The 27,356-nt window shown below is 57.4% G+C and overlaps 1 protein-coding gene across 4 annotated transcripts in view; it reads left to right on the top strand.

Annotated features, from left to right (window-relative positions):
• PRR5 (proline rich 5) overlaps positions 1 to 27,356 on the top strand; it is a gene marked incomplete at its 5' end in the record, with an annotated part of 55,099 nt that overhangs the window by 23,781 nt on the left and 3,962 nt on the right. For 2 of the 4 annotated variants that reach the window (XM_081058375.1, XM_081058376.1), the window contains 6 exons: positions 3,835 to 3,954; positions 13,691 to 13,771; positions 18,521 to 18,569; positions 19,685 to 19,742; positions 24,249 to 24,340; positions 24,694 to 24,834. In XM_081058375.1, the coding sequence (XP_080914501.1) occupies positions 3,845 to 3,954; positions 13,691 to 13,771; positions 18,521 to 18,569; positions 19,685 to 19,742; positions 24,249 to 24,340; positions 24,694 to 24,834 (531 nt within the window). Of the gene's footprint in view, positions 1 to 3,817; positions 3,955 to 13,690; positions 13,772 to 18,520; positions 18,570 to 19,684; positions 19,743 to 24,248; positions 24,341 to 24,693; positions 24,835 to 27,356 lie in introns of those variants that run through there. The other 2 variants (XM_081058374.1, XM_081058377.1) reach the window with 1 other exon arrangement.

The following is a 27,356-nucleotide window of genomic DNA, read 5'->3' as shown; positions in this document are numbered from 1 at the left end:
GATGGACCTGAAGTCCCAAGTCCCAGGTTCCAGAGCTGCACTCACTCACTGCAGTGCCCTGGATCCCTGAGCATCATGCTGGCCGTCTGCGAAGTAAGGGGCTGAGCCGCGCTCAGGAGTCTGCAGAGCCCGGGGACCATGAGACCTGCCCCTGAGATGCTCGGTAGCTAGCCTCAGGCAGGCCCTGCCCCCAAAGATCCTGATCCCCAGGTTCGCAGCAGGGGCCAGGCCGTCCTGTGAAGATGAAAGCTCTGAGCCAGCCTGTTACTGCAGTCATACTACAGGGATCAAAGCCACCAGGGTCACTGTCCCCTGCCATGTCTACAGGGAGCATGTGGCCTTTAGGCTTTATGGGTCCTTCTTTCACCCCTCAAACTCACCTGTGGCAGCTGTGTGGGGTGAGGCAGGGGCCCCCAACCCTGCTCTTCATTCATGTTACACATGGGCATACTGAAGCCTAAAGGTCACCTGACTTTATAGCAGGGCCGGGTGGACCCCAGTTCTGGCTCTTTCTTCCATCAGGAAGGACAAGTCCTGGGAATAGTAGGGGCCCCGTGGCTGACCAGGGCCCTGTACCAGCTCCTGACACCCTGCTGGTGGGGATGAGGGGGTTTGGAATGAAGTTAGGGTCCTAGGGTGGGAGAGGACATGGTTGATGCCATCAGGTAACTGGCAGCTTTAGGGGCGCATGTATGGACCCCCTAGTCTCCCATTCCCTTTAACAGAGGGCATTTTCCTTCCCTGAGTCCCTGGCACAGATACACCCTGCCCAGGGCCACCCCTTAATACAGTTGTTTAATCCCCGACCCCTTATCAGGTCTGGAAGGCCCCATAAGTGAGTGGGGGGACTGGTGGGCTCCTGAAACCCCCCCCCCGCCCCCGGTGCCTGCCAGCGGAGGCAGCAGCTCAGTGAGAGCCATCACATGGGGCCTCAGGCCCAGGAGGCCGGTCATCTGATGCTTCCTGAGAAGCCAGAAATCAGGGTTTCCGTGTCAATCTCTTCATTGTAAAACCTTGGCTGCATGCAGCTCTACTTTTTGTTTTTTTCCCCACCCTGCAGGCTGTGCAGAACACATTCAGGGGCTGGACTTGGCCATTGGCACCCAATTGCCCCTACTCGGAGGTTGTGATGGCTTTGTCCCCTCGTGGTCTCTGCCTCCGATCCCAGCCCTGAGGGCTGCTATAAACCCACCACTCCCACTGCACCAAGTCCCTCTCTGCCTGTCACCAGCCCACAAAAGGCATCAGCACCTTCATCTATCTGAGTCCTTGCTGCACCTGGCCCTGGGCTGTTGGGTAGAGACAGATTTTACAAAGGTCCAGCTGGGGCTGGGAGGTTACAGCTATAATTTCTTAGCACTGACTGTAGATGTCTTTTAAAGCCTTGGGCCATTCCTACCTCTGGAATTTCTTGCTGGCCACTTCTCCCAAACCCTGGCTGCATCCCCAGCCTCCTTTCCACCAAGACCCCCTGTCCTCCCCACCTCCTGTCTCCCATTTTCCCTGGGTTTCTTATCCTGAGCAGCCCCGCCTCCTCCCCATCCAGCCTGCCCCTCCTGCCAGCGGGCCCTGTCTGCCAGAGCTCTTCCCACCCACCCCAGTGTGCTGAGCAAACAAAGCCAGCCCTCTCCCCAGAGCCTGCGTCCAGCTTGAGAAAGCCTCTTTCACCCCCTCCCACCCGGAGAACGCTCTGCTGCATCTCTTCAGCGGCCATTACCTTGGTTCTATCTCTACCTGTCCTGTGAGCACCTTTCACAAAGCATTTGCTCTGATCTGGTCTAATTTAACCCCTCCCTCCTGTAAGATAGAAGACTTTATGCAGCCATTCAGCCAAATGCTACTGTGTGCCTCCTGTGTGCAGGGAGCAGGGACGTAGAACTAAGCCAGTCACCCTCCTGGGAAAGTCACCGCATGACCGGAGGGCAACGCCTGAGCCTAACCCAGGGTGAAGGCAGGCAGGGAAGGGGAGGCAACCATTGCTGAAAGACATTCTGGGGCTGGGGAAGCGAGGGGACAGGCAGGGAAGGCCCCTACAAGGACCCCAGGCTCTGGACTTTATCCTCAGGGCATTGGGCACCCACAGGAGTGCCACCAAAGATGGCTCTGTCCACCAGGAAGAAGAGAGGCTTGTCTGTGACCTGTGTGGCCGTCAAGAGGTATCTGTCATCCTGGTTGTAGATGCTCTGCCTGGAGAGATGACGGTGAAAGTGAAGGGAGCAGAATCCATAGATGTTTCTAAAGGGGTGAGAAACCAGCAGGGGCTTGACTGGGTGAAGGTGAGGAAGGGGTGACCGGTCAGGTCACGTGGGTCTCAGCCTTGGGGATGGCAGCTCTGGGAGCTGAAGGTATCCACATCCTTGGGTGGGGTGTGTATCGTTTTTCTTTATTTTCCTTTTTCCACTCCCTTAATTTTGATCTCAAGGTCAGGGAGTTTGTTGGTCTTGACTCTGTCTCCCTAGAACGAGGGTAATGTCTGGAACATAGTAGGTACTCAGGAAATGCTGATTGATTTGAACTGGACAGTGTCTCCTCACAAGGCTCTTGTACACCTTAAGTGGGGCTCTCTTGGCTCCTGGAGCCACAGAAGCAGCTCCTTGGCTGTTCAACTGGACCTTGGCAAACCCCACCCACTGCCTCCATGCTGGGGGGCAGGTTCCTGTCTCTAAGTGAAAACCATAATGTCACCTTACATTGAGTCAGACTGAGTTGTCTAGTGGGCGGCTGTGTCCCACCCCCACCCTGTGGCATGGAACCTCTTTCCCAGGGGGCAGGGGCTTTGGTTCCACCATCAAAGGTGGAGTGTAAGATGCACATACTCTGGGTTAGGTGACCCAGTGGCCTCTGGGCCTCAGTTTCCCTCTTCTGTACAACATGGGAGTGGGGGGAGCCCTCTGAGCACCCTTCTGCTCAGATTCTAGGATCAGCCTTTCCTCTCCCCCACTGATTCACACGGGAAGCATTTATGGAAAGACGTGGTGCTGGGGTTCTGGTGATACCAGGACTTGCTCAGCGCAGGCATGGTTTCAGGAGAAACCCTATGGGAATCCCAGAAGCTTGGGTGCTTAGGCTCCCACCCAGTCTTCATGAGAACCAGAGAAGTCTGTGTCCACGTGGAGGGGTCTTGAGAGGTCTGTGTGGACACAGCCTTTGCGTGGAGAGTTGGGGAGGAGGGGGTGACTTTGGTTGCGGCATCGAGAAGCGGGGACTTCTGGGGGACACGGGTCGCTGAGTATCGTGTGGGTGTGTCCACAGTGGCGGGGCAGCGCGGGCGCTTGGGGTTGGGTTGTGTGTACCGTGCCTGTTGGTTTCCTGTGGGTACATGTGGCCTTCGAAAGAGGAGCGTGTCGAGCGGGATGTGGGCTGGGCCGACTGAGGGGTCTTTGAGGCCTTGCCGGTCTGGCCCCCAGCTCATGGCCCCGCCCATCTCTCGGCCCCGCCCACACGCACGCCCCCTTGCCCGAGGCCCCGCCGAGCCCCGCCCTCTTTCACGCTCCACCCCGGCCTCAAGCCCCGCCCTCCGTCGTGGCCCCGCCCACGGCCCCGCCCCCAGCCTCTGTTTGCGCCGGGTCCGCGTTGCCGGCCGCGCTCCAGGCTCTGCACGCTGCCGCCGCTCGGAGCAATGATTAACCGGGAGGGCCGGTCGGCGCCGGGCCCGGGGCGGAGGCGTGGGGCCGGGGCGGGATCCCGGAGGGCCGCTCGGCTTCCTGCTCTCGCCCAAGTTTCCTCGTAGAGGGCGCAGCGCCGGCCGGGGCCCGCGGCGTGGCGCGGGGAGCGGCCCCGGGCGCGCGTGGGTACGGAGCGGGCCGCCAGGGTCACTATGAGGACTCTCCGCAGGTTGAAGTTCATGAGTTCGCCCAGCCTCAGTGACCTGGGCAAGAGAGAGCCTGCCGCCGCCGCCGCGGACGAACGGGGCACGCAGCAGCGCCGGGCCTGCGCCAACGCCACCTGGAACAGGTAAGGCCGCGCCCTCCCGGCCTGCCGGCGGGCCCGGGGCCCCAGAGCCGGGCGAGGGCGGGCCCCCTGCCGGAAGGGTGCAGTGGGCACTGCGGCCTTAATAGTTTGCGAAGAACTTGCTCCCCGAGTTGTGCGGTCCGGGAAGGAAGTTTAGTGCAACGTGTTTCTAGAAGGGAGGAACGAGACCGCGGACTCGAGGCTGGTCCCGCAGTGCCCGGCTGGTGGGTGGCGGGGTGGGCGGGGAGCCGCCTGCCAGCCTCCCACCTGGGGTCTTCCCGCGTCTCCGCTCCAGTGGTCATGGCAACCTGGGAGGTGATCGAGCAGGAAGTATTTTTCCCATTTCGCGGATGAGCAGATGAGCCTCTCGGGCGCAGTGGGTGTGTTGCTGTTGTGCTTCCTGTGTCTGCGCTAAGGTCCCTTTGGCCGGGGGGTAGGGGGGTGGGGTGGGCGGGTGGTTTTCCCTCGAGCGGCCTCCCTGTCTTCCCAGCTGTCAGCAGGGGTGCAGCAGCTGCCCAGCATTCCTTAGACGACCCTCCCCCGGGTCCCTTCCCAGACAGACAGACGGGCGTGGGAAGTCTCCCTCCCTCCCCCCCAGCTTTGTTTGAAGAGCTCGGCTGGGATCCGGAAAAGAGATGGTTTATTTAGTGGGATTCCCCAGCGTGTCTGCTCATAGGCCCTTTTCAAAACCAGATATTTTCACCAAAAGAAAAAGGGGAAGGGAGGGAAGAGAATGAGGCAGGCTTCTCAGGGGGGCTGTACATGGGGCCCCCACACCACACACACCTGGCAAGAAGTCGTGCCAGATGCTCCCGGCTGTGGTCTTGGCCACACTTCATGAGCATCGTGGTGGGCATGGGGCTGCCAGCCTGAGACCCTCCTCCGTGCTCCAGGCAGGACAACGGTAGTCCACGTTCCTGTCTTCTGCCCCCTACCAAGTTGCAAACTGCTTGAGGGCTGGGTCGTCTTTACCTCAGTTTCCCTATCTGTCGGTGGGCATGCACATTCCTGCTTACAGCACCCATGTGGGGATAGTGAAAGAAGGACTCGCGTTGGGGAATCTCATTGAACCAATGACTGCACACTGTCTTAAGAGTTGTTTTCTCCTCTCCCAGAATCGAGGAGATAGAAGCAGGCTCCCTCCTTGTGTCTCTGCTGTGGTTTAGTGGAAGGAGTCAAACAGACTTAGTTAAAAACCCAGTTCTGTCTTTTCCCTGCTGTGTGGCCTTGAGGAAGTCACTTAACCTCTCTGGTCCTCAATTTCCTTACCGGTAAAGTGAGTTAATAGGAGTGCCTACGTCACAGGGCTGTTGTAGGGACTAAATGCAAAGATGAGTGTTAAAGCCCTCAGCACAACGCGTGGCACACAGTGGTCCTCTGTAACTCATAACTGAAGCCAAAACTCATATCAGGGGAGGCTTGTAGGGTTAGGGTTCGGGAGGGCTCCTCAGGAGTCTGCTGGTTCCTGAGCTTACACTGACTGCAGCTCCGTGAGCCCTGTCCTCCCCCCAGCTGGAGTCTGCTGGAGGGTGGTCAGCACACCCAGACCGTGGTCAGCGCGCCCTGGGACCAGCTCTGAGTCTTCCAGCTGAGGGAGATGCCTGTAGGGAGAGGCCACCTGGGTCTCTCAACCATTTTCCACTTACAGGAACGTTAGAACCTCAGCCTTATTCTGTGCCTGGGCCTGGCCAGCTGCAGAGAAACGCCTCCCTCCCCACAGCTAGCACCGGCAAGGCTCCGAGTCAGCTCCTGTCACCGTCCCACACTCCTATGTGCCAGCTCCCTTCATGTCCCTTAGCTCCCTTTGCCATCATCATAGCCCAGGGAGGGAGATATTACTACCACCCCCCATTTAGAGGTGCAGACGGGGACAGCCCCTGGAGACCTGCCCACACAGGATATGCCGAGCCAGAGCCCTGTTCTCTATAGGGGACTAACCCAAGGAAGGGCAAAGTGCCTTCCCCTGCCCGGTCCCTGAGCAAGAGCAGTGGGAGGCCAGACAGTCTGCAGTCAGTTCTGCCTTGCTGAGTTGACTCCTCATTTTGAGCCCAAGATGCACCCCCATTTATCTGTGTGACCACATTGATTTCTTGGGGCTACTATAACACCACTACAAACTAGGTGGCTTAAAACAGCAGAAATGTATTCTCACAGCACTGAAGGCCAGAAGCCCCAAATCAAGGTGTGGGTAGGGGTGTGCTCCCTCCGGGGGCGTTGGGGAGGGTCCTTCCTGCCTGTTCCAGCTCCTGGTGGATGCTTGACGGATGGCTGCGTCACTCCAGTCTCTGCTCATGTGGCCTTCTGTGTCTCCATGTCCAGACCTCCCCCTCGATCTCATAAAGACACCAGTCATTGGGTTTAGGGTCCAAGATGATTTCATCTCAAGATCCTTAACTAATCACATCTGCGAGCCCTGTTTCCAAATGAGATCTGAGGTTTTCAGGTGGACGTGATTTTTTTTCTTTTTTTTTCTTTTTCTTTTTCTTAATTTTGCCCCCCTTCTCCCACCTCCCCCCTTCTCCTGCCTCCCTCCCCCCCCGCACTCTGGTTCAAGCTGTTGTTTCTCAGTCTAGTTGTGTAGGACCCATGCTGGTATTACGAGCCTTGCGGTCTCAGCTGAGGCAGTCGGTTGCCAGTCGTCGGTCCAATTGTCAGTCAGGTGCTCACAACAGCTCACGGCAGCTCTCGACAGCTGCCGGCCGCTCACGATGGCTGCCGGCCACTCACGCTGGCCACCAGCTGCTCATGGCAGCACACAGCAGCCCGCGGCAACACACGGCAGCTCACGCCAACCTTGGGCTGCTCCGGGCAGCCCAGCTCCAGGGAGAGCTGTTATTCACAATCTTAGCCGTAGAGGGCGCAGCGCACTGGCCCGTGTGGGAATCCAACTGGCCACCTCAGCGTTAGGAGCACGGGGCTCCAACCACCTGAGCCACCAGGCCAGCCCTGGACATGAATTTCAAGGGGACACTTTTCAACCCACTACAGTGACCCTGGGCACATCCCCTCAATTCCCTGTGCCTCTGTTTCCTCATTTGGACATGGGGCAAAAATACCCAACTCACCCTTGTGAGAATGGAATCCATGCACCCACTGAGCCATTCATTCATTCATTCATTCATTCACTCATTCACCAGCCTGGCCCAGGGCATGGAGTTAGCAGAGAATCTGCAGCCTCCTGGAGTGTTGAGTTGCTGGAGGAAGTCAGGAAATGAACAAGGACACACGTAAACCCATGAGGTCTCTGCAGTTGGGTTTAGTGCTGAGAAGATGAAGCCCGTGGCACTCCAGTGCTGACCACACACAGCTGGTGGCCTGTGGTCGTCCATTCTTCCCCCACTAACATTGATTCTATCAGTGTGCAGGAAAGGTTTGAGAGAGTGGTAGATGCCAGGCTGTGCCAAGCCCAGTGCTGGGGCTACAGAAAGGCTGCGGGGAGAGTGGTGAGAAGGCTCCCCTGCTGCTCCCCCTTGGAGGCCCTTGTACCCTCCATCCTCAATGGCCTGGACATGGCATGCCGGGTACCCCCCAGCAGCCACCTGCTCACTATATCTGGACCCATGTGTGTAGGGGGCCTCCAACTCCAGGAAGGTCATGTCCTGAGATGAGGGGCCAGCCGCGGAGTGGGAGGGAGCTCCCCAAGCCCCAGTACTTGTCCCCTACACCTGTGTTTGGGCCATAGGGTGCCAACCATTAAGGAGCCCTACTCCTTGGCAGGACTGGATCTGCCCGAATGCTTGAGGTTTTGAGAGCCCAGAACCCACCCCCACCTTCTAGACGTTATAATGGAGGCCCTGAACAGGCCAGGAGCGAGGTAGAGTGTGCGTCTACACGGTGCGTGTGACACTTGTCAGGCACTCCCACAATCCTGCCTCTAAGGCTGGGATGATTAGTCTTCAGTTTACAGGGCCCGGGGTCTGAACCCAGTCTGACTTAAAGCCACTGATCAGGGACACGTGAGTTTCTTTCCCAGTGGGGCTGGGCCAGGTGGTGTTGCGGGTGAGAGCCTGGAGCCGGTCCCCCTGGCCTGCACTCCCCTGGTCCTGAGTGGGCCCTGGCCACCCCCCCATTGTGTTCCACACCCGGGTCTCCCAGCAATGCTGAGTGGCCAAGAGCACCCCACCCTTCAGACAGCAGCACTCACCCCACCCTGTGTGTGCATGTGGGTGGGGGAAGGATTGGGCATCCAAACCCCAGGTCTGGAGAAGCTCCTTTCATCCCTGCAGCCACTCAGGGTGGAACTCATGATCACCATCTTGCAGATGGAGCTCAGAGAGGTGTGGGGACTGCCCGGGTCTATCTCCAAAGGCTGCGCCTCTGTCACCACCTCATGGGGGCCTCTGAGGGGCCAGAGGAGGTTGGTTGAGAGTGAAGGTTGGAGGCCGGTGGGGTCCTGTGCTTGGCTCACCCCGCCACCTCTCCCCCACCAACCCCACCCCCTCGCTGTGGGTCAGGCCCTGCGTCCTGAGCGCCCTGCCCATCTGAGGCAGCAGTTGTGGTCAGCAGAGCGATGGCCCCCAAAGATGTCCACACCCAGTTTCCCCAGAACCTGTGAATACATGTTACATTACAAGGCAAAAGAGACTTCAGGTGTGATTTAGGATCTTCTGATGGGGAGATTATCCAGGTGGGCCCAGTGCCATTACAAGGGTCTTGATGGGAGGGAGGCCCGGGGCTCAGGCCATGGAGGAGGTGTGAGGAGGGACGCAGAGAGGTTGTGGATGGAGAGAAGGGCCTGAGCTGAGGGCTGTGGACACCTCTGGAAGCTGGAAAAGGCCAGGAAACAAATGGATTCTCCCCTGGGTTCTTCAGAGGGCGCCAACCCACCAATATCTTCGATTTTAGCCCCATGACAGTGATTTAGAACTTTCAGCCTTCAGAACTTATAACAACTTGGGCTTGTTTTAAGCCACTAAGCTTGTGGCCTTTTGTTACAGCAGCTACAGGACATGCGTACGCTGGGCTTCCTTTCCTCTCCCCATGCGCCCTGGACCACCACTTCTCCCACCCACAGCACCCAGAACCGGGCCTCACAGCTGGGAAGGTGGGAATGTGAGACCCAGGCAGATATGGGAGGACAGCATTGTCCCCTCTGCAGCCTGCCCAGACAGGTGGGTCAGAGCCCAAACAGGTGCCTGCCTACCTGGGCAGGTGAACCTATAGAGAAAAGCTCTAAGCCCTTGCCTGGCACCCAGGGAGGAGTGGGGGTGGGCATAGGGCCCCTCCTGCTCAGCCCGGAGCCTTGGTGGGGGGTATTTTAAGCCACGTGTACTGAAACCAGGGTGAGAGTGATACCTGTTTGCTGAGGAGCAGGTGAATCTGTCCATAGACCTGTTCTCATCCCCACTTTCCAGAGGGTCAAATTGGGGCCCAGCCTGGGGTCAGGATTGGGTTCCGAGAAGCCTGTCTCCCTGTGCCTCCGACCTGGGTGTAGACATCACTGCGGGGCTGCGGGAGCAGAGCCCACAGTCCTCAGCTTCATTTCTCAGGGCTGGGTGTGGCCCTCTGGGGTACAGACGAGGACATTAGGGCCCTGGTCATCCCTGGATGGACGGGTCGGAGGAGGGCGAGAGCCAGGGAGGGCACCAAGCAGCCTAGGTGGCAGCTAGCGTGGGAGGAGCCTGAGGGGGCCCATGGGGACCTAGTGGAGTCCATCACCCCTGCCTGCCTTCACCCATTCATCCAGGTCCCGAGGAGCCAGGCATCAACACCAGTGGGAGGGGCCCAAGGAAGTACCAGGCTCGCTCCGGCTCCACTCAGCCTTCTGGGGGCCCCAAACAGAGAGTGAGGAGGGCACCTGCAGGGGTCTGCCCTTCTCTCTGCGTGCTCAGAGGCCTCCCAAGGCCAGATCCAGAGCAGGGTAGGGGCCTGAGGAAGGCAGGGCTCTACCTCCAGGGATCCCTGGAGGTGCACTGGCCTGACCCCCTAGCGGTGAGGCTTTGGATGTACCCCTGCCCACTCACTCTCTGCCGGGGCTTCCTGTATGGGCAGGTGGGCAATACAGAGGTGGTGGTGGGCCAGAGACCCACCCAGCTGGGGTCCACCCACTCGCAGCCCCACACTGGCCCCCAGCCCAAGCCAGGGTGGCCATAGGCATGTGCCCCCAGAAGCCCCGCAGTCAGCCCTTGCTCTCCCAGCCTGACTGCAGGCCCCCCTCCCCCAATCCTGGGCAGCCCTACCCCAACAGCTGCAGGGCCAGCAGGTCTCAGCACTGTCCTGGGCTTCCACTCGGGCCTTGCCCAGAAGCACCCCGGAGGCTGTCTGCCCCACTGGGCCTGCCCACCTCTGGTCTGGGAAGGCATGGGCCAGGGCAGCTGGAGTTTCACTTCTATTTTGGGGGGATAAGTCACATGAGGTCCTCTTGCTGTCCCCACCCTTCCTCTCCCCCAGTGTCTCAGCAAGTATTTTTTTGTTTGCCCAACTTGGACTTTGGAAAGAACATGGAACCTCATCTGGAGAGAAACAGGAAGGAGCAGGGACCTGTGTGTCCCCTTGGCCCCCACCCCCAGTTTGGGCAAGGGCAGGGTGGGGGTGGGCGAGGCTGTGTGACCCCAGGCAGTCCCTCGGCTTCTCGCAGCCTCAGTGTTCTTCTACAGCTTGGGGTGTCAGTCCCCACTTCGTGTGGTGGTAGGAGGAAGGCACAGAAAACCACAGAGCAGATGGCTGCGCTGTGGTGGATGCTCTGGGAGCCACACCCCCTCCCTGAAGTCACTGCTGACTGACACCCTGACAAACAGCCCTGCAGGGCGCGGTGCTGTCTCCTCCCCACATTGTCTCCTTTAGGTGCTGCAACCATGAATCCCATCGTATGAATGGGGGAAACTGAGGCACGAGGGATCAAGGCATTTGGGCAAGGCATGTAGCCAGGAAGCTCAGAGCTGGGATTCAAAGTCACGTGTGCCCCTGAACCAGCCTAGGGGCTGGCCGTGGGGAGTGTGGATGGCAGAACTGCGGGTGACCCTGCGCTGGGCGAGGCTGCTCCCATGTGTTCGGTGAAAGAATGGAAGGGTGGTAACTGGGTCACTGACCATCCTTGGGAGATGCTCTGCTGCCCAGTGCCACGTCGGGAAAAGGAGGCTAAACAGTGGACTAAATAGACCTCCCCTTCCCAACAAGGAGATGGGTTACGATACTCTCCCGAGACTCTCCCGACACGGGTGAGGGAGGAGGGACCTGGCCTCCTGGGGGGCCGCGAAGGCTTTGAGGACGGGTTGGGTGGAAGGTGAGCCTCCAGGCCAGGGAACAGCAAGTTCGAAGGCCATGAGGTGGGGGGAGGTGGTAAAAGTGTCACAGAGGACACCAGACCCCTTGAGGAGTCCAGAGAGCCGGCCTTACCATCCAAAGCCACACGGTGTAGGGACCAGAGTGGGCTGGGATCCCTCTGGAAGGTTTAATGGAAGAGGAGGAAAGACACCGAGAGGCTGGTGAGAGTAGATCTATGAGAACAGCAGGAGCAGGCCTAGGGGCCTGCTGAGGCCTCCAAGGCCCCCAGGCTCCGCGGGCTTGATTTGGGTCCCAGGGACAACTCCGCCAGGCCCCTCTGAGCTTCTGGAGTGGCTGGCTCCACCCCACTGCCCCTCCTCCCTCCCCTCCCAGGCTCCTTAAGCAGATAAGGCCCCTGGGCCATGCCTGTCCACCCCACCCACCCACCAACGGCCCCCACGGGGCTGGGAGTGTGTTCCCAGCTGTCGGGATTCCAGGGAGACCGCTGCTGTAGGGCAGCTGGCTTCCTGGCAGCCATTAGACATCCCGTCAGATTTTTGTCTTTTTTTGGTCTATAAACGGGGAGTAGCCTTATGTGACACAGTCGCGGGGCTGGGTCCACCAGGGACTTATAACAGAGGCGAGGAAACACAATAATACCAGCCGTGACCACATGCTGAGGCTGGGCCCTGGCCATCGTTTCATCCTCACAGCACTTGGGAGGCATCTCCTGACCCCCACTTCACAGGCAGGAAACAGGTCAGAGGACGCATGTCCCTTGCCACACAAATAAGCTGCCTACTGACGCCAGACCCAAGAGTAGTCAGACTCCCTGGGTCAGGTGACAAGTGTGCAGTGTGGTCAAGGTGCCCGGCCCAGCTGGGCCCAGCTGCTCAAAGCCTCCTTCACCCACCCCACCCTACCCTGCCCCCTCCAGGGCACAGAGCCAGAAACCCTGCCCAGACCTGGCTCCCTGTGGGGAAGCTGGAGGGGGAGAGTGGACAGCTGTTGGGTGAGCTCTATGGCTTCCTGTGGGGGAGTTGGCCTCTCTGAGCCTCAGTTTTCTCATCTGAGAAAGTGGGCAGCCAGTCCATATTGCTGGGAAGGGTGGAGCTGGTGAAGGCAAAAGCCAGAAGCTCAGTGGCCGCTGCCCACTCTGTGATGTAATCAGCTGTCCCCTGTGCACCAACAAACACCCAGCCAGTCTGCAGTAGTGAGTGTCAGAGCCATGACCAGGTCCTGGGTGGAGGTGGTGGCGCCACCCAGATCTAGTTCTCACCCTTGGGAGCATGTGGCTAATGGGGGGACTAACAGGAAAGTGAATCAGCAAAGTGTAGATCCCACAAATCTACATGGGGAGGCGTGGCGGTCAGGAGGGCTTCTTGGAGGTGGTGGCCTCTGAGCCGAGGCTCCAGTATGAATAGCTGATTGTCTAGTAGACAGGAAGGAGAGGGGCCCTCCAGGCAGGAAGGGCAGTGGGTACAAAGAGGTGTGGCACCCCCGATAGGCCCAGTACTCTGGGATTAGAGTGTAGGGTGTCTGGGAATGTGGGGACGGGCCACTCTGAGGAGCCTCCATTGCCATGTCCAGGACTTGTACTCTGTCTGCTGTGCAGGGAAACGACTGGCTGCTGCAGGCGGTGGGTGTTCTGGGGAGGCAGGTGGGCGTCATCAGAGGTCCAGGCAAGCGAGGAGGGTACCTGGGCTGGAAGGGAGAGGAGGAACAGGTGTGACGGCAGGGTCCATTGGGTTGGCAGGTGAGGGAGCCCCGATGAGTTTTCACCAGGTACTCACCGAGCGGCCCCTTGGAGCCAGGCGCTGGGAAGTCATGAATAACACAGAGCCCTGTGCTCTCGCACTTTGTAGATAGTGGTGACAAGCAAACAAACCACACACAAACGTGCGGTTCCACAGTGACAGGTGCTGTCAAAGCTGACGTCCACCTGTGATCTGAGTGAAGGACCTAGGTACATAGATGGCAGAGGGGGAGAAGCAGGCAGCAGAGAGAACCTGAGTGGAGCATCGAGGCAGCCTGCAGCCTCCCCGGCCGGGCTGGTACCCATCCCAGGCCTGCGGTGCTCATGGAGGCAGGGTGAGCGGGGTCCAGCAGAGGGCAGCGTGAAGCCCAGGGTGAGAAAGCCAGCAGGACGAGATATGTTGGGGGTGAAAGACTATCAGGGTGGCCCTAGTTTCTGTCCTGGGCGTGGAAGGTTCAGGAGCGCGGGAAAGGAAGCAGAGGGTGTGCGGGGTTCAGAGGACGTCCTGGAGAGGTGAGCAGGAGGTGCCTGGGGCTCAGGGGGGGCTGGGGACCCAGGATCTTGGGAACAGCTCTGGTGTGGACAAGGTCCCGCAGGGACGCTCATTCCCTGCTCTCCAGGGCCTGCCTTCTAAGAGAAAGGACAGGTGCTCTGCTTCTGACCAGGCGCGTTCTGTTCCTCCCGCAGAGCAGGAGGGCTGAGGGGCAGAAGGAGGGCAGAAGGGGAGGCGGGGAGGGCTCGCAGGGCCTCGGGACACAGCATGCCTTTCTCCTCCTGCAGCATCCATAACGGGGTGATTGCCGTCTTCCAGCGCAAGGGGCTGCCTGACCAGGAGCTTTTCAGCCTCAACGAAGGCGTCCGGTGAGTAGCCGTTCCATCCTGTCTTGTCCCGGGCCTGGGTCTGTGAGTGGCAGGAAGGGCTGTGCTAGGGTGGGAGGCCCCAGCCAGGCGCCAGGTCCACCAGCCACGTCCAGCGTTCCACCCCGAGAGCCGAGGTCGGCAGTCACTTCTCTGTGGACCTTGACACTACTTGGCTTTAGGGCCTGATGGCCACCCTCACCGCTCCTGAGGACTTCTTTTCAGGGGAAGCAGGGTGGGACTTGGACAGTGGCTCAAGATAACACCCACATTCCCCACTGGTGTTGAGCATCAGGAAAGATATTCATTCTGTTAAAGAGGAAGGACCCACCTGCCTAATGACGGGAGTGTCATTCCCGGAAAAGCTGTTACTGCCAGCGAACGCCCCTCATTTCCTGTGAATAGCTGAGGAATGAGCACTTGTTGTGAAGGAGCCCCCAACAGACCGCCTTCCAGGAAATCTTCAAGGACCCCTGCGTTGTAGAGTTCTGTGTTGTAGTGGAGAAGGCCAAAGCTCAGAGAGGTCAAGAGACTCACCCAGGGTCACACAGCTGCCACCTCTGTGCTGTTCCCCTCCCACCCCAGCCACACTACCCTGTCTCTGCACCAAAAGAATATCTGGGAAAAACAGACAGCAAACATTCTTATCTGCTCAAGGCCGGAATAAAAGGGTAATTGGGACGGGTCACCCCACTCCAGGAGGGCCCTTACAGATGGATAAACTGAGGCCCAGGGAGGGAAAGAAGCTAGTGAAGCCATGTGGAAAGCAGGAGCTTGTTGCTTCTGCCAGGCTCAAGCTTTCCTCAAGCTCATCTGGCCACCCGGAGGGGGGTGTCCCAGAAGCCACCAGGGGTCTCAGTGGGGTTCAGAAGTCACTGGGGGTCTCAGTGGGGCCCAGAACAGCCCCCTTTTCCTAATATGCCTTTGTCTAGGGAAAAAGGAGTTTGTAGCAAACCTAAAGAATCTGCTGGATGTTTTAACAACCAAAAATAAGAAAAGGTTTCTAAATTCTTGAACAAGGCACCAGGGACAGCCCTCCAGCAGTTTCTACACCCTTCCCCTCCAGAGGCATAAACAGCAGTGGCTCTCAACTACCTCTTCTTCACAGGGACTGTAACCCCAGACCACGGGTGTCTGTCCCCAGCCCTTGGGGACTGGCACAGAACAGGTGGCCTCCCTCAGAACTATGCTGGAGATGCGGGTAGAAGTGCACCTAGCACCAAGCCCCGGGACCTTTATCTAAGAAACATAGAGGTCAGGGTGACATGAGATGTGAAACTCCTGGCCACTTAGGTTATTTGGGGCAACTTTGTAGACAGTTCAAAACTAAATGCTGAGAAGCATTCAGTAATAATACAAGGGTTTTTCTATTGAGAGTTGTTCTGTGCCAGCCTATGCCACAAGCTTTCCAGGCCTCAAGCTCTTCACAGCAGCTCTGAGGAGTGGGCCCTTTATTGTCTCATTTTACAGATGAAGAAACTGAGGCACAGAGAGGTTGTGGGTTGCTCGCGGTCATGGGACTAGTCAGTGGAGCTGGGACTCAGACCCCTTACTGTAGAGCCTGTGGGTCCTTCGGCTGCCCCCTGCCCAGCCCCCACCCCAGCTCTTTTCTATCATGTGGCCACACTAAATTAAGGGAATTTAATTGTGCATTAAATCCATAATTGGTCATTAGCTTCAATCCCATGAGAACCTTGTGACCGGAGCCATCGATTGCCCTCGGTTCTCAAGGCTTGTTAGTGAGGTTGGAGCGGGTGGGGTCCCTCGGCTGTGCCCGGGCCGGCATGGGTAGGGCCGGGGTGGTGAATCATAATAAGTCTTGAAGTCTGATCTTCATCCCCCCGCCCATTTTATATGTATATGTATTTTTTGAGCTATGATGCACTCTTTTAAAATGTGCAGTTCAGTGTTTTTAGTATACATGTATTCACAGGGTTGTATAGCCATCACCCTGTTTAATTCAGAACATTTTCATCACCCCAAAAAAGCTCACCCCCATTAGCGATCACTCCCCATTACCTTCTCCCCCAACTTCTGGCAAATACCCGTCAACTTTCTGTCTTTATGGAGTGCTCTGTTCTGCATAACTTCTGTCAGTGGACCCAGTGTGTACGTGAGCCTTCTGTGACTGGCTTCTTTCACGGAACGTGATGTTTCGAGAATTGTGCCTCTTTAGTGCTGAATAATATTCCATTGTGTGGAAAACACACCGTTTTGTTTGCCTATTCGTCTGTTGATGGGCGTTTGGGTTGTTCCCACCCTTTGGCTATTATGAGTAGTGCTGCTGTGACATCCGTGTACAGAATTGTGTGTGGACCTGTGTTTTCATTCCTCTGGGGTCTGTACCTGGGATAGAGGACTGGGTCATACGACAACTCTCCAGGGAACTCTTTGAAGAACCGCCCAGCTGTTTCTCACAGCGTCTGTACCATTTTATATCCCCTGTCGCTGCGTACGAGGACTCAGTTCCCCACCTTCTCACCAGTACTTGTTGTTTTCTGCTTTTTGATTCTAATTACTAGTGGGAGTGAAGTACCATCTGGTTGTTTTTGATTTGCGTTTCCCTGAGGGCTAATGATTGAGCACAGGAAAACGTGCTTATTAGCCATTTTTCTGTTTTGGGGGGAGTGTCTGGTTCACCTCCTTTGCCCTTTTTTTCATCGGGGTCTTTGTCTTTTTATTGTTGAGTTGTAAGAGTTCTTTATATATCCTGGATCGAGGCCCCTGCCAGATGCTGATTTCAGCACATCTTTTCTCCCATTCCATGAGTTGTCTTTTCACTTTCTTGATAATGTCCTTGGAAGCACAGACGTTTAACCGTCAAGACATTTCGTCTGTTGATCTCATCCTCTTTCTTGACCCGTTCCCTTGAGCACCTTTCTTCTCAGGTGTGCAAAGGGACACACTTGCAGAGTCGTTTTTCCAGACAGAGAAAAGCCTTACAGAATAAGTTACTCTGGGTCTCAGGACCCAGACCTTTTTACCCTGATGATTTCACGTGGCATTGCTCATGAGAACCCATCACCTGTCCCACCATCTTAAACAAAATCGAGCCGCGGGTCGCCTGGTTGTGCTCAGCTCTGAAAGGCCACCGGCCCCGTGTTTGGTGGTCCCGGCTGCTCCGTGTTCTGCATTCTCACGCCCGCCCTGTCCCCACAGGCTTCTGTCTGAGGCGGCCTGTCTCCCAGGACTCTAACAGCTACTGTCTGCCTTGGGCTGTGAGAATCTTGTGAGTCCTGAGGGCCATGCAGGAGCTCAGGGGCAGGAGCTCGGCCGCCTGCTCTGGTCCTGAGGCCCCTTCTGCTTCCTCCTGGGCTCCTGGCCCAGATGCAGATTATCCAGCCCTGCCCCAGCTCCAGGGCTAGGGCCTGTCAGCCCTGCCACTCCCAGAAACCAGCAGCCCCTCTGGACAGGGCGGCCAGGGCCTCTGCCTTCTGACCCTTCAGCCTTTGCCTGTCACTTTCCCCTCAGTGACAGCCAGGTTGTTCCCCCCACAACCCCTCCCGCGGGTGGTGTCCCTTTATTCGCAGCATGCACAGCTGCCTTGGGCCTCCCCTTGGAGCGTGGGTCCCCCTCCCCACAGGCAGCCCAGGCCAGGAAGCCTTCCGGGAGCCAGTCAGCAGGCCCCACTGGGTGCCTCATCACTTGCCCTCCCAGAGCCTCAGTTCCCACATCTGTGGAATGAACAGGTTCCCCCGTGCAGGGCTTTGGCTGGAGTTAGCCTGTGTGACCTCCTCTTCCCCTGCCTGGGACATCCGCTCTCACGGGCCCGGAAGGAGGGGATGCCAGGGCCCTGTCAGCTGCCAGATGAAATCCTAGTGAATTGGCACAGAAACTCTTAGCCGTCGTGGAAGTCATCCATGCATTGATTAAACTTTCACTAGTGAGCACCTGCTGTATGCAGGCGTCAGAGGTTGATGGGAAAGCCGTTGGCAGTATTCTCAGCCACAGGCAGAGGGGCCCAAACTGGCCTCTCACCATCAGCCCTGTGGACGGCACGGATCTGAGGTGTCCACCATGCAGCTGCGCGGCGTCCCGTCTTCCAGAGTCGCGTCCACTCCCCACGTCAGCGGCTGGGAGAGCCGGTGGGCACCGGCAGTAGGGAGGACGCTCTGGGGAGCCAGCGGTGGGGCGGAGTCGCCCCTAGGCAGGGCTCCATTAGAACCACGCCCGTTTTCTAGCCCCAGTGAGCTGGGCCCTGAAGGGGAGACCTTCCCTCCCGCCCTTCCTTCCTTAATCAGTGTTCACACTTGGACCCCGAAACGTGGGCAGGGGAGAGGGCAAGGAGGGCGTTACTGAGCACCTGTGACATATACCAAGGATCAACCGTGACCCCAGGGGAACCTCGGACCGCTCCTGCTCTCCTCTCCTGAGCCACAGACGAGGGTGCCAGGACTCGACAGCTCTGGGACTCGGGCAGGTGGCAGAGGGACGGAGCTGGGTCTTGGAGGCAGCATGTGAGACGCTTATGGGCCTCACTTTCTCTCTTTCCCTGGGGACCCTTCAGCTTCCTCTTCTGTGAAGTGGGAGTGAGGGCTGGTGCTGATGAGCTCAGCTTTGGACCCCGAAAGCGTGTGGCCGTCCAGCCCCCAGTAGGGCTGGGACAGGTGGACGTGCCCACCGCTCATGTTGGGCTGAACAGGTTGGTGCCCCACTGCCAAGGGAGCCCCCAGCCCAGCACTCAGGCCCCCCTCATCGGCACCATGTAGTCTCTCCCGCCCTCCTCACTCTCGTCTCCCCTTCCACCCACAGGCAGCTGCTGAAGACGGAGCTGGGGTCCTTCTTCACAGAGTATCTGCAGGTAGGTGGTGTTGCCCTCCAGCCAGGGTGGGAATGCTTCCTGTGCTGGCCAAAGGGCTGGGGGTCACCTACTATCAGGGGACATATGGAGCACTAGATTCCAAGGACTTGGCTGCGCCGTGACTCAGTTTCCCCATCTAGCCACCGCGGATTGTTGTGAAGATTAAATGATAAGATCCAAGTGAAGTCCTTGTGCTGTGTCTGGCACCTGGGTGGTTTTGCTATTGGTTGTCCTCCTCCTTCTGGAATGTCAGTGCAGGCCCCCAGATGTCCGTGCGGGCCGTCTCTGCCAGCCCTGGTGCCCTGAGCCATGTGGTGTCAGCATCCTTGAACCCCCCCTCCACTTGCCATTCCTGACACTCCATGTGGCCGCAGGCCTTCAGAGTCGGTGAGCACGTAGGAGCCTAGAGCTTAGGAGGTGAGAGGACCTGCCGAGGTCACACAGGAAGGGGTTGTGCGGGGACATTCTCCTGCAGGCTCAGAGCCAGGTGCCTGGGCTGCCTGGAAGGGGTGAGGACCCCATGGTTAGCACCTTTATCGAGGTATAATTCACAGGCCACACATTGCACTCCTTTAAAGTATACAATTCAGGGGTTTTTAGTATAGGGAGCCAGTCAGCTCCCTATCGCCACTATCTAATTCCAGAACGTTTTCATCACCCCAAAAAGAAACCCTACATTTATAAGCAGCCCCCATTCTCCTGTCTCTAGCCCCTGGCACCCACTAACCTGCCTTCTGTGTCTCTGGATTTTCCTGTTCCGGCAAATTTCATGTACTAGGTGGGCTCGCACAATGTGTGGCCTTCTGTGTCTGGCTTCTTCCGCTGAGCACAGTGTTTTCACGGTTCATCCATGAGGTAGCGTGTGTCGCTGCTTCACTCCTTTTTGCAGCTGAACAATATTCCATCGTCTGGAATGCGTCCCGTGTTCGCCCATTTGTCCGTGGGAAGGCACTGGGTTGTGTCCACCTCTGGGTCGTGTGCATGAGGCCTGTGGTTTAAGCCTCGTGTTGGTGATGGCAGTTCACAGACCAGGCTCCCCCTTGCTTGGACTCTGCGAGGCCTGCCTGCCAGGACCCCCATGGGGCAATGACAGCGTCGCTGTGTGTACCTTTCAGAACCAGCTGCTGACGAAAGGCATGGTGATCCTAAGGGACAAGATCCGCTTCTACGAGGGTGAGTGGCCACACTGCTTGCTGGCGTGACTGCTGGGCATTGGTGCCAGTGCCACACGTGGTGGTACCACAGTGGTGCCCTTGGGAGCCCTGGCACTGCCCGCCTTGCCTGGGCCCCAGGGTTCTGGGTGAGTGATCTCTCTTGATTGGGAGGATTTAGAAGGAGCAGAAATGATGTCTCAGGGCAGCAGGGCCGAGATCGGACCTCGTTGGGGAGAACATCTGCCCCCCACTTGCTAGAGCCCAGGAGAGCCAAGAGATGTCAGAGAGAAGGCCCCTGCGTCGCGCCACTGCCCGCAGCAGCCGGGGGACCCCTGTCAGGATCTTTGAGGACTGGAGGGGAACTGGTTTAGGGCAGAGGTTACCCTGATTCTTCCAAAGGAAGAGGCTGGAGCAGGGAGCTTGGGTTCCCTGCCAGGCATTAGGTGGGTTTTCTTCTTTGATGCTCATACCCACTCCATGAGGCTTTTGGGTCATTAGTCCCATCTCACAGCTGGGGAGCAGTGCAGTGATGATGGGTGACTTATCCATGGCCACACTGCCATTAAGGGCAGCCTGACTCCAGAGTACACACCCTGTGCCCTCTAGGGGCCCGTGAGTCCCAGCTGGCCGCTCTGCCTGGCTCAGGCGTCAGCAAGTAGGGGAGGGTCGTGATCAACGCCGTCTCTTATTCCAGGCCCTGAGTCTTAGCAGGGCGTACCAGGTCCCAACACCCTCGGGCTCCCCATGTCCATGGGCCCTGGGGTGACGACCGAAGTGTGTGCCTCCGTGCAGGAGCGAATTAGTGTAGAGAGAGATTAAATTATAGGAGGACCCTTTGCTAAGGGCCTACTGTGAGCCGAGTCCAGGGTCCATGAATATGTGTTGAGCGCCTACTGGGCTCATGCTTACTCTGCTAGACTCTGCCCTGACTTTGCTAATTCACTGGATCCCCCAACAACCTGTGAAGGAGATGCCACTGAACACATGGGGAAACCGAGGCACGAAAGAGGTCAGTAACTTGCTCAGGCCACATGGTTGCTACATGGCAGTCTGGCTCCTGAGCCCGCACTTTTCTCTCTGCTGCTCCAGCTCCCTCCTCGAGTCCTCACACTGACCCTGGGAAGAAGGGGTGTTAGGCCATTTCACAGAGGAGGAGACTGAGGCCCGGTGGCCTGGCATACTCTCAGAACAGTGTGTCCCCTCTTCCTTCTGCACCTCCTCTGTGCATGTCAGATGGAAGCTGCTGAGGCAGGAGCCTGAGAAGCACCATAAGAACCTCACATGTTGGAGGTCGGGAGGCACAGGCCACTGGGGATTCTGTTGCCAGCTTCCTGAGGGAGGCAGCACCTCAGCCGACAGGACACAGCAGTGAGGATTTGGCACCTGGCGGAGACACCCTCCTACGCCCCTCTCCTGATTCGGCACATTCCAGCAGTGCCTGCACCTCCCACCAGCTCCAGCCCAGGGTATCTGGGATCATTGGAGAAGAGGAGCTTTGTGTGGCTTGCTGGAGTCCTTCCCACAGCGGCCATGTCCACCAGGCTACCCAGCAGGGAGTGCCAGCCCCGTCCAACCTCCTCAGGCCTCAGGGACAGACCCAGAGTCCCAGGCCAGAGGCCAGAGGGCCTGGTGTCCAGTTCTCACCCAGCCACAGATGCGTCATTTCCCTCTGGCCTCAGTGTCCCCATCTTAGCACTATGGGATTGAACTGGCTCCATCCATGTGCTCACTATGTGTCAGGCCTCAGGTGGCCTCTGGGGACCTGGAAATGGAGGAGACCATACCCATGAAGAGCTCACAGTTAGTTGGGGACACAGAATGGACCAGATGGTGAAAGTCCAGTGATGAATGGCAAGGCAAAGGGAGGCCCTGAGAAGAGTAGATTGGTTCCACATTGGCAGTCCAGGAGGGCTGCATGGAGACAGTGGCCTTTGAGTGGGGCCTCAAAGTGAGGTCTATTCAGGAAGATAGATGTCTGGCCCCCTTCAGCCCATGTAGTGGGAGTAGTAACTGACCCCACACCCTGAGGGCAGCCTCAGAGCCTTGCCCTTCTGCCTGCCACCCCAGTTTGGGTCCCAGGGAGAGCTCTTGCGTGAGACTGCTGCCTGTAGCCAACCATGTCCTCAGCTGTGCCTCTGCTGGGGGAGGGGGGGGCTGGTGGCCTCCTGTGGGGTGATCCCAGGCCCTTGCCGCCTGCCCCCTCTCCAGCCTCTGTGGAGGTCTTGGGACTTGGTTCCTAAGCAGAGCAATTCCTGGAAATGGGAACCATGGAGGCCAGCCTGGAGATGAAGGCTCCTCCCTTGGACCACATCTGACATGGTTGGTGGTCTCAGCCAGGATAACCCCTCACTGTCCCTGGGGTCTCTCCAAGGCAGACTGAGACTTGAGCCAACATCAGCACTCTGAAAAGGAAGGCCAACCTACCCCCGGGGGAGAACCGGCTCTGGGCCGCAGCCAGCACCTGTGTCCTGCTGAGCGTCGGCAGGGACACGGCTCACACGTCATCTCACACGTCATCGCACCAACAGCCGGCACTTGAACACCTGCTCTGTGGCGTCTTGTAGCCCTGTGCATGTGGAATGGTAATTGTGCCCATTTTACAGAGGACCACACTGAGGCTCAGAGTGCAGGACTTTTTGGGACCCCATAGCGAGGCTTCAACCCAGTGCCGCCTGACTGTCAACCCTGGCGCCTCCAGACCACAGTCCTCAATAGAAAGCCTGGCCAGCAGGCGAGGCCCCGCCTTCTGGCCTCGGTCAGCATGCGGCTCTGGCCAGACCAGGACTCCGTGTTTTACAACATCTGCTTTCCGCTGCATTTCTACCCCAGGAGCTGGAGAATGTCCTGCGCTCAGTGGACACTGGCCTGGCCCAAGCCCAGGGCCACCCCACAGCCGGCCCAGGGAACTGAGCAGCCTTTCTTCTTGCCGGCAACGGCAGGACCTGAAGGGACCTTTGTGTTCAGGCAGAGCCTCTCAGGCTGCAAGCACCCACCCGTCCCACCACAGACCTAGGTGTCGCCCCTGGGGAGGACCGGGAGCTGGCCACTTGGCAGGGAACCCCAGTGCCAGCAGACAGGCCGAGCACTGAGGCCAGACCTCCTCATTGCCGGCTGGGTGGGACTGGGCCTCCTAGAGCCAGCCCTGCCAGGCTCCCCTCCCAGAGCCCCAGCACCTACATAGACCTGGGGGGCTTTACAGGTTGGGGAGAGTGGGGCCCAGAGCCCAAGGAAAGTGAGGACAAAAGAGGCCAAGACCGTTTTCCAGCCCCTTGTTCCCATGATAACCTCCAGCAGTCAGGCATGAGCAGTGAAGAGGCCAGCATGGGACACTTTCCCCTCTTCACCCAGAGATACCCCGGTGCCCCATTTTGCTCTTCTGCCGATTGCTAATCTGGCTACCAGGTGGAGGTCTTAGTGACACGTACCAGGGTCTGCTCATCCCAGCCCTAGCAGCCCTTCATCCCAGCTCTGCTCTTTCCAGTGGAAAGGTTGAGGGGTTAGCACTTTGTATTTCCTGGGGGAGCCCAGAGCCAGCTTGGGGGCACCTTGGCTGTCCCCATCCCCCAGGGACTGTCCACCTTGAGGATAGCACCATTCCTTCCCAGGACCCGCAGAAGTACCTGCAGAGCTTGTCCAAATGCCTGCTTTCCACACCTCCTTTCATGGTTCACACACCAAGGATGTCAGTCAATCAGGCAAACCATCCTCCTAAATCAGCTTGGATAGCACTTCCTCCAGGAAGCCTTCCCTGCCTGACTTCACCTTCTCTTCCCTCTCCTATGTGGGACATGTTGCTGCTATTGGACATGGTCTCCCTGGCTCCCTAGGTCCCACCTCAGGCAGCCTGGGGTGGCAGGGTCCCAATCCCGAGAGACAGAGACAAAAATACCTGAACCTTGGAGGCTTAGTCTCTTCATCTGCCCAGTGATGTCGCCAGTCGCTGTCCTCCTCCTAATTACTGTTTAGTGTCCTGCTTCCCTACCATGTGATGGGACTGGGGCTCCACTGGGTCCCCTTTGTCTGGCTTGGCACAGTGTAGGTACTCTGTGAATGTCTATCAGGTGGATAGACAGACTGCGTACACAGAGGGAGAGAGGGGAGGATGGATTCCTCCACTGCTTGGCGGGGTCGTTAGGTGAATCAGGTGAGAGGGCGTGAGCGGACGCGCCTCCTCCTGCATTGGGGGCGCAGCTGTGTGGGTCTGGCCCCTGTGTGGGCAGGCCCGGAAACTAGTAGCCAACACTCACCAGCCCTCTGCACCGGACTCTGTTTAGGTGGGTGGGCCCTGTCACTGTCCCGTTTTGTTAATGGGGAAGCTGAGGCACAGGAAGGTTAAGCAGTGGGTCCCAGGCCACAGAGCTGCCAAGGGCTCTGTGCTGTCGATCTCATGGGGGTGAGGCAGGCCGGCCTCCAGAGCCTGGCACTCGGCTCCTGCGTTCTGCAGATGAGAGATGACTTCTGGAAGGGCATGAAGTGTCTGTCGAGCCCATTTGGCATGGGCTGTGACGGCTTCCTGTTCCCACAGGACAGAAGCTGCTAGACTCGCTGGCAGAGACGTGGGATTTCTTCTTCAGCGACGTGCTGCCCACACTGCAGGCTATCTTCTATCCAGTGCAGGTGAGTGGTCCCTGCAGCCGTAGGACCCCTGGGCCACATTGACAGCCCTCCCTCGCCTCGCTCCAGACTGCCCGGCCTACTGTCACAGGTTGTCTACACCTGGGCACATTCCTGGATCTCTCAGAACTTGTTTTTCCACCCATAAGATGGAAATAAGAACAGCTCTCTCCTAAGGGCTTTGTAAAGCTCTAAGCAGCACATAGTAGGGCGTGCCCAGCGCATAGTAGGGCCTCTGAATATGACAGTAACTCTTTCCTTGCCTGAGGGTAAGTGGGTCCATTCCCGTCTGGCCCCAGAAATGGTGTGTCTCACATGACAACAGCAGGTGGGGTTGCGGCGCTTTGTGTCCACAGGGCAAGGAGCCGTCGGTTCGCCAGCTGGCCCTGCTGCACTTCCGGAATACCATCACCCTCAGTGTGAAGCTGGAGGACGCGCTGGCCCGCACCCATGCCCGTGTGCCTCCCGCCATCGTGCAGATGCTGCTGATACTACAGGTGGGTGGGGCCTCAGGAGGCCACTGCTCACCTGTGTCAGGGGCATCCGTGGGCCTGAGGCCAGGCTCAGGCGCAGATGGTGTGTCTTGAGCCAGGCTCCCTAGAAGCAGAGCCCGATAGAAGGATTTGGGTCCATGTGACTTACCAACGGGGGTACCTGTGAGGGAGAGTGAAGCAGGAAGGGGCAGGAGTTGGACAGAACTGTGGGTTCGGGAGAAGGCTGGCCTCAGCCTGGTCCCACGGGAGCCCAGGAATGTGAACTGGGCTAGAGTTGTCCTCGGGGGCAGGGGCCTGGGCCTTTATGCCGCTCATCAGTCAGTCACTGGGGCTGTGGGCCGCCTCCCCCCACTCCGCACAGTGGTTCCAGACATTTCCAGTGCACATGGCTTTAATCCGTGAGGGCAGCTGGGACCTGTTGGCCGCCACACTCCCATTAGTGGGGGGTAAGTGGCCCTCCCAAGACGGGATCTGATGGGCCACCAACAGCCACCACTGCAGACTGGGCATTTCTGCAAACATCCTGAGCCCGGAGGCGAGCACAGCACTCTACATTTTGCTGGCTTATCTCACTGTCATACGACCAGGGTAGGCACCATCAGCCACCCCATTTTACAGGCGGGGAAATAGAGTCCCTGCCAGGAGCTGCTAATCAGGCCAGAGTCCTGGCCTCACCCAGGTCTGACCAGCTCCAAAGCCTTGCTCATTGTTCTGAATCCCCCATGCACGTGGACATCCTGCTAAATTTGGGTCTGTGATATTGGTCCTGGGGCCAGAGCAGCCACTGAAGATTCCAGAGCAAGAAAGGGGCCGATGAACGGGGAGGGTTGAAGGGTCGAGCTGCACTGGGTGGGAGCTGTGGTCATCCTGGCAACTACACGGATGCCAGGCCGATTTGGAGGGCTTTCAGGTCAGACCTGGCTGGGTTGAAGCTGGGGGCCTTGAGGGACTTTGTCTCTCGGCCCCTTTTCTCATCTGTGTGATGGAGTAAGACCACCTACCTGGCAGGGCAGGCTCACAGATAACGAGGAGAAATAGATATAAAGTCCCCCAGGTGCTCCTTCCTGATGGTAGGCAGTGAAAGGACGGGCCAAGGAGTAAGGAAGGTCCCGCCTTGATCCCATGAGCAGGGGCGTGCTGCCCCCTCATGGCCACTGTGTCTCATGCAGCTTCCTGGGCTTGGCCCCATTGCTGGGCAGACTGTCCTGCCCCTAGTGGGTACAAGCCCCAGCCCCAAACCTTTGACATTGCGCTGCACCCCCACCTCATCCCCACCCACACTTTGAATGACCTTATCCCAGCCCCTCTGTGAACTTGTCGCCACTGTTTTTGAGTCCAAATGGATCTGAAGTCACAACTGCTGGTCCGTGTTTTGAGGGCCTACTGTGTGCCCTGTGCTTCACCTGCAGAGTCACGTTTCCTTCTGGGTCCCAAAAGCCGGGAAACAGCCATGCATCGCAGCGCATACAAATAAGGCATACCCTGGGCCCCCATTTTCTCACCGGACTTCATAAACAAATTCTGGGAATGAAACAGCATGAAGTTGGTGAAGTGACAAGTCAGCAGTGTGTCCTCACCAGCGTCACTGTTGCTGGGGCAAAAGACAGTTTCAGGAAAATCTGGGGTCCTTCACGTTCATCTGGATGGTTTCCAGCGGCACCCATGGAATCCCACCCCTCCATGTTCAAACAGAGCTGGATTCATGGGGTCTGTCATGGCGTTCCCCCGTTATTTCTGATCATTGTAATTTGTGTTTTCTCTTTTTTTGTTATGTTTTCTGTCTAGAGGCTTACTGATTTTATTGATCTCTTCAAAGAGCCAGCTTTTGATGCCGCTGTCAATTCCTGTTTTCAATTTCATTGATTTCTGCTCTGAGAGTTATTTTTTCTGCTCACTGCAGACCTCATTTGCCCTTCTTTTTGTAGTTCCTACGGTGAAAGCTTAGATTACTGATTTTAGATCTTTTTCTCTTCTAATATAGCCATTCAGTGCTATAAACTTCCCTCTCAGCACTGGCTGCTTTCAACGCACTTCATAAATTTGGATAAGTTATATTTTCGTTTTCATTTATTTCAAAATCTTTAAAAGTTTCTTGAGAATTTTACTTTGACTCGTAATTTGGAAGTGAATTGTTTCATCTTCATGTATTTGGGGATTTTCTGGATATCTTTCTGTTACTGGTTCCTGGTTTAATTCCATTGTGGACTGAGAGCAGACATTGTATGGTTTCTTTCTCTTTTTTTTTTTAATTTGTTAAGGTGTATTTTACTGCCCAGAATGTGGCATATCTTGGCAAATGTTCCGTATGAGCTTGAGAATGTGTATTCTGCCATTGTTGGGTGAAGTAGTCTGTAGATGTCGTTGTATCCAGTTGACTGATGGCGTTATTTTTTTTTTTTTTTTTTGCCTTTTTTTGTTGAGAGCCCGCTGGCCCATGTGGGAATCGAACCGGCAGCCTTCGGAGTTAGGAGCATGGAGCTCCAACCACCTGAGCCACCGGGCCGGCCATAATCTTGGTTTTCTTT

Source organism: Rhinolophus hipposideros, assembly GCF_964194185.1.
Source record: "Rhinolophus hipposideros genome assembly, chromosome: 9".
NCBI lineage: Eukaryota > Metazoa > Chordata > Mammalia > Chiroptera > Rhinolophidae > Rhinolophus > Rhinolophus hipposideros.
The sequence above is the reverse complement of the archived record's forward strand: the minus strand, read 5'-3'. Positions and strand labels throughout refer to the sequence as shown.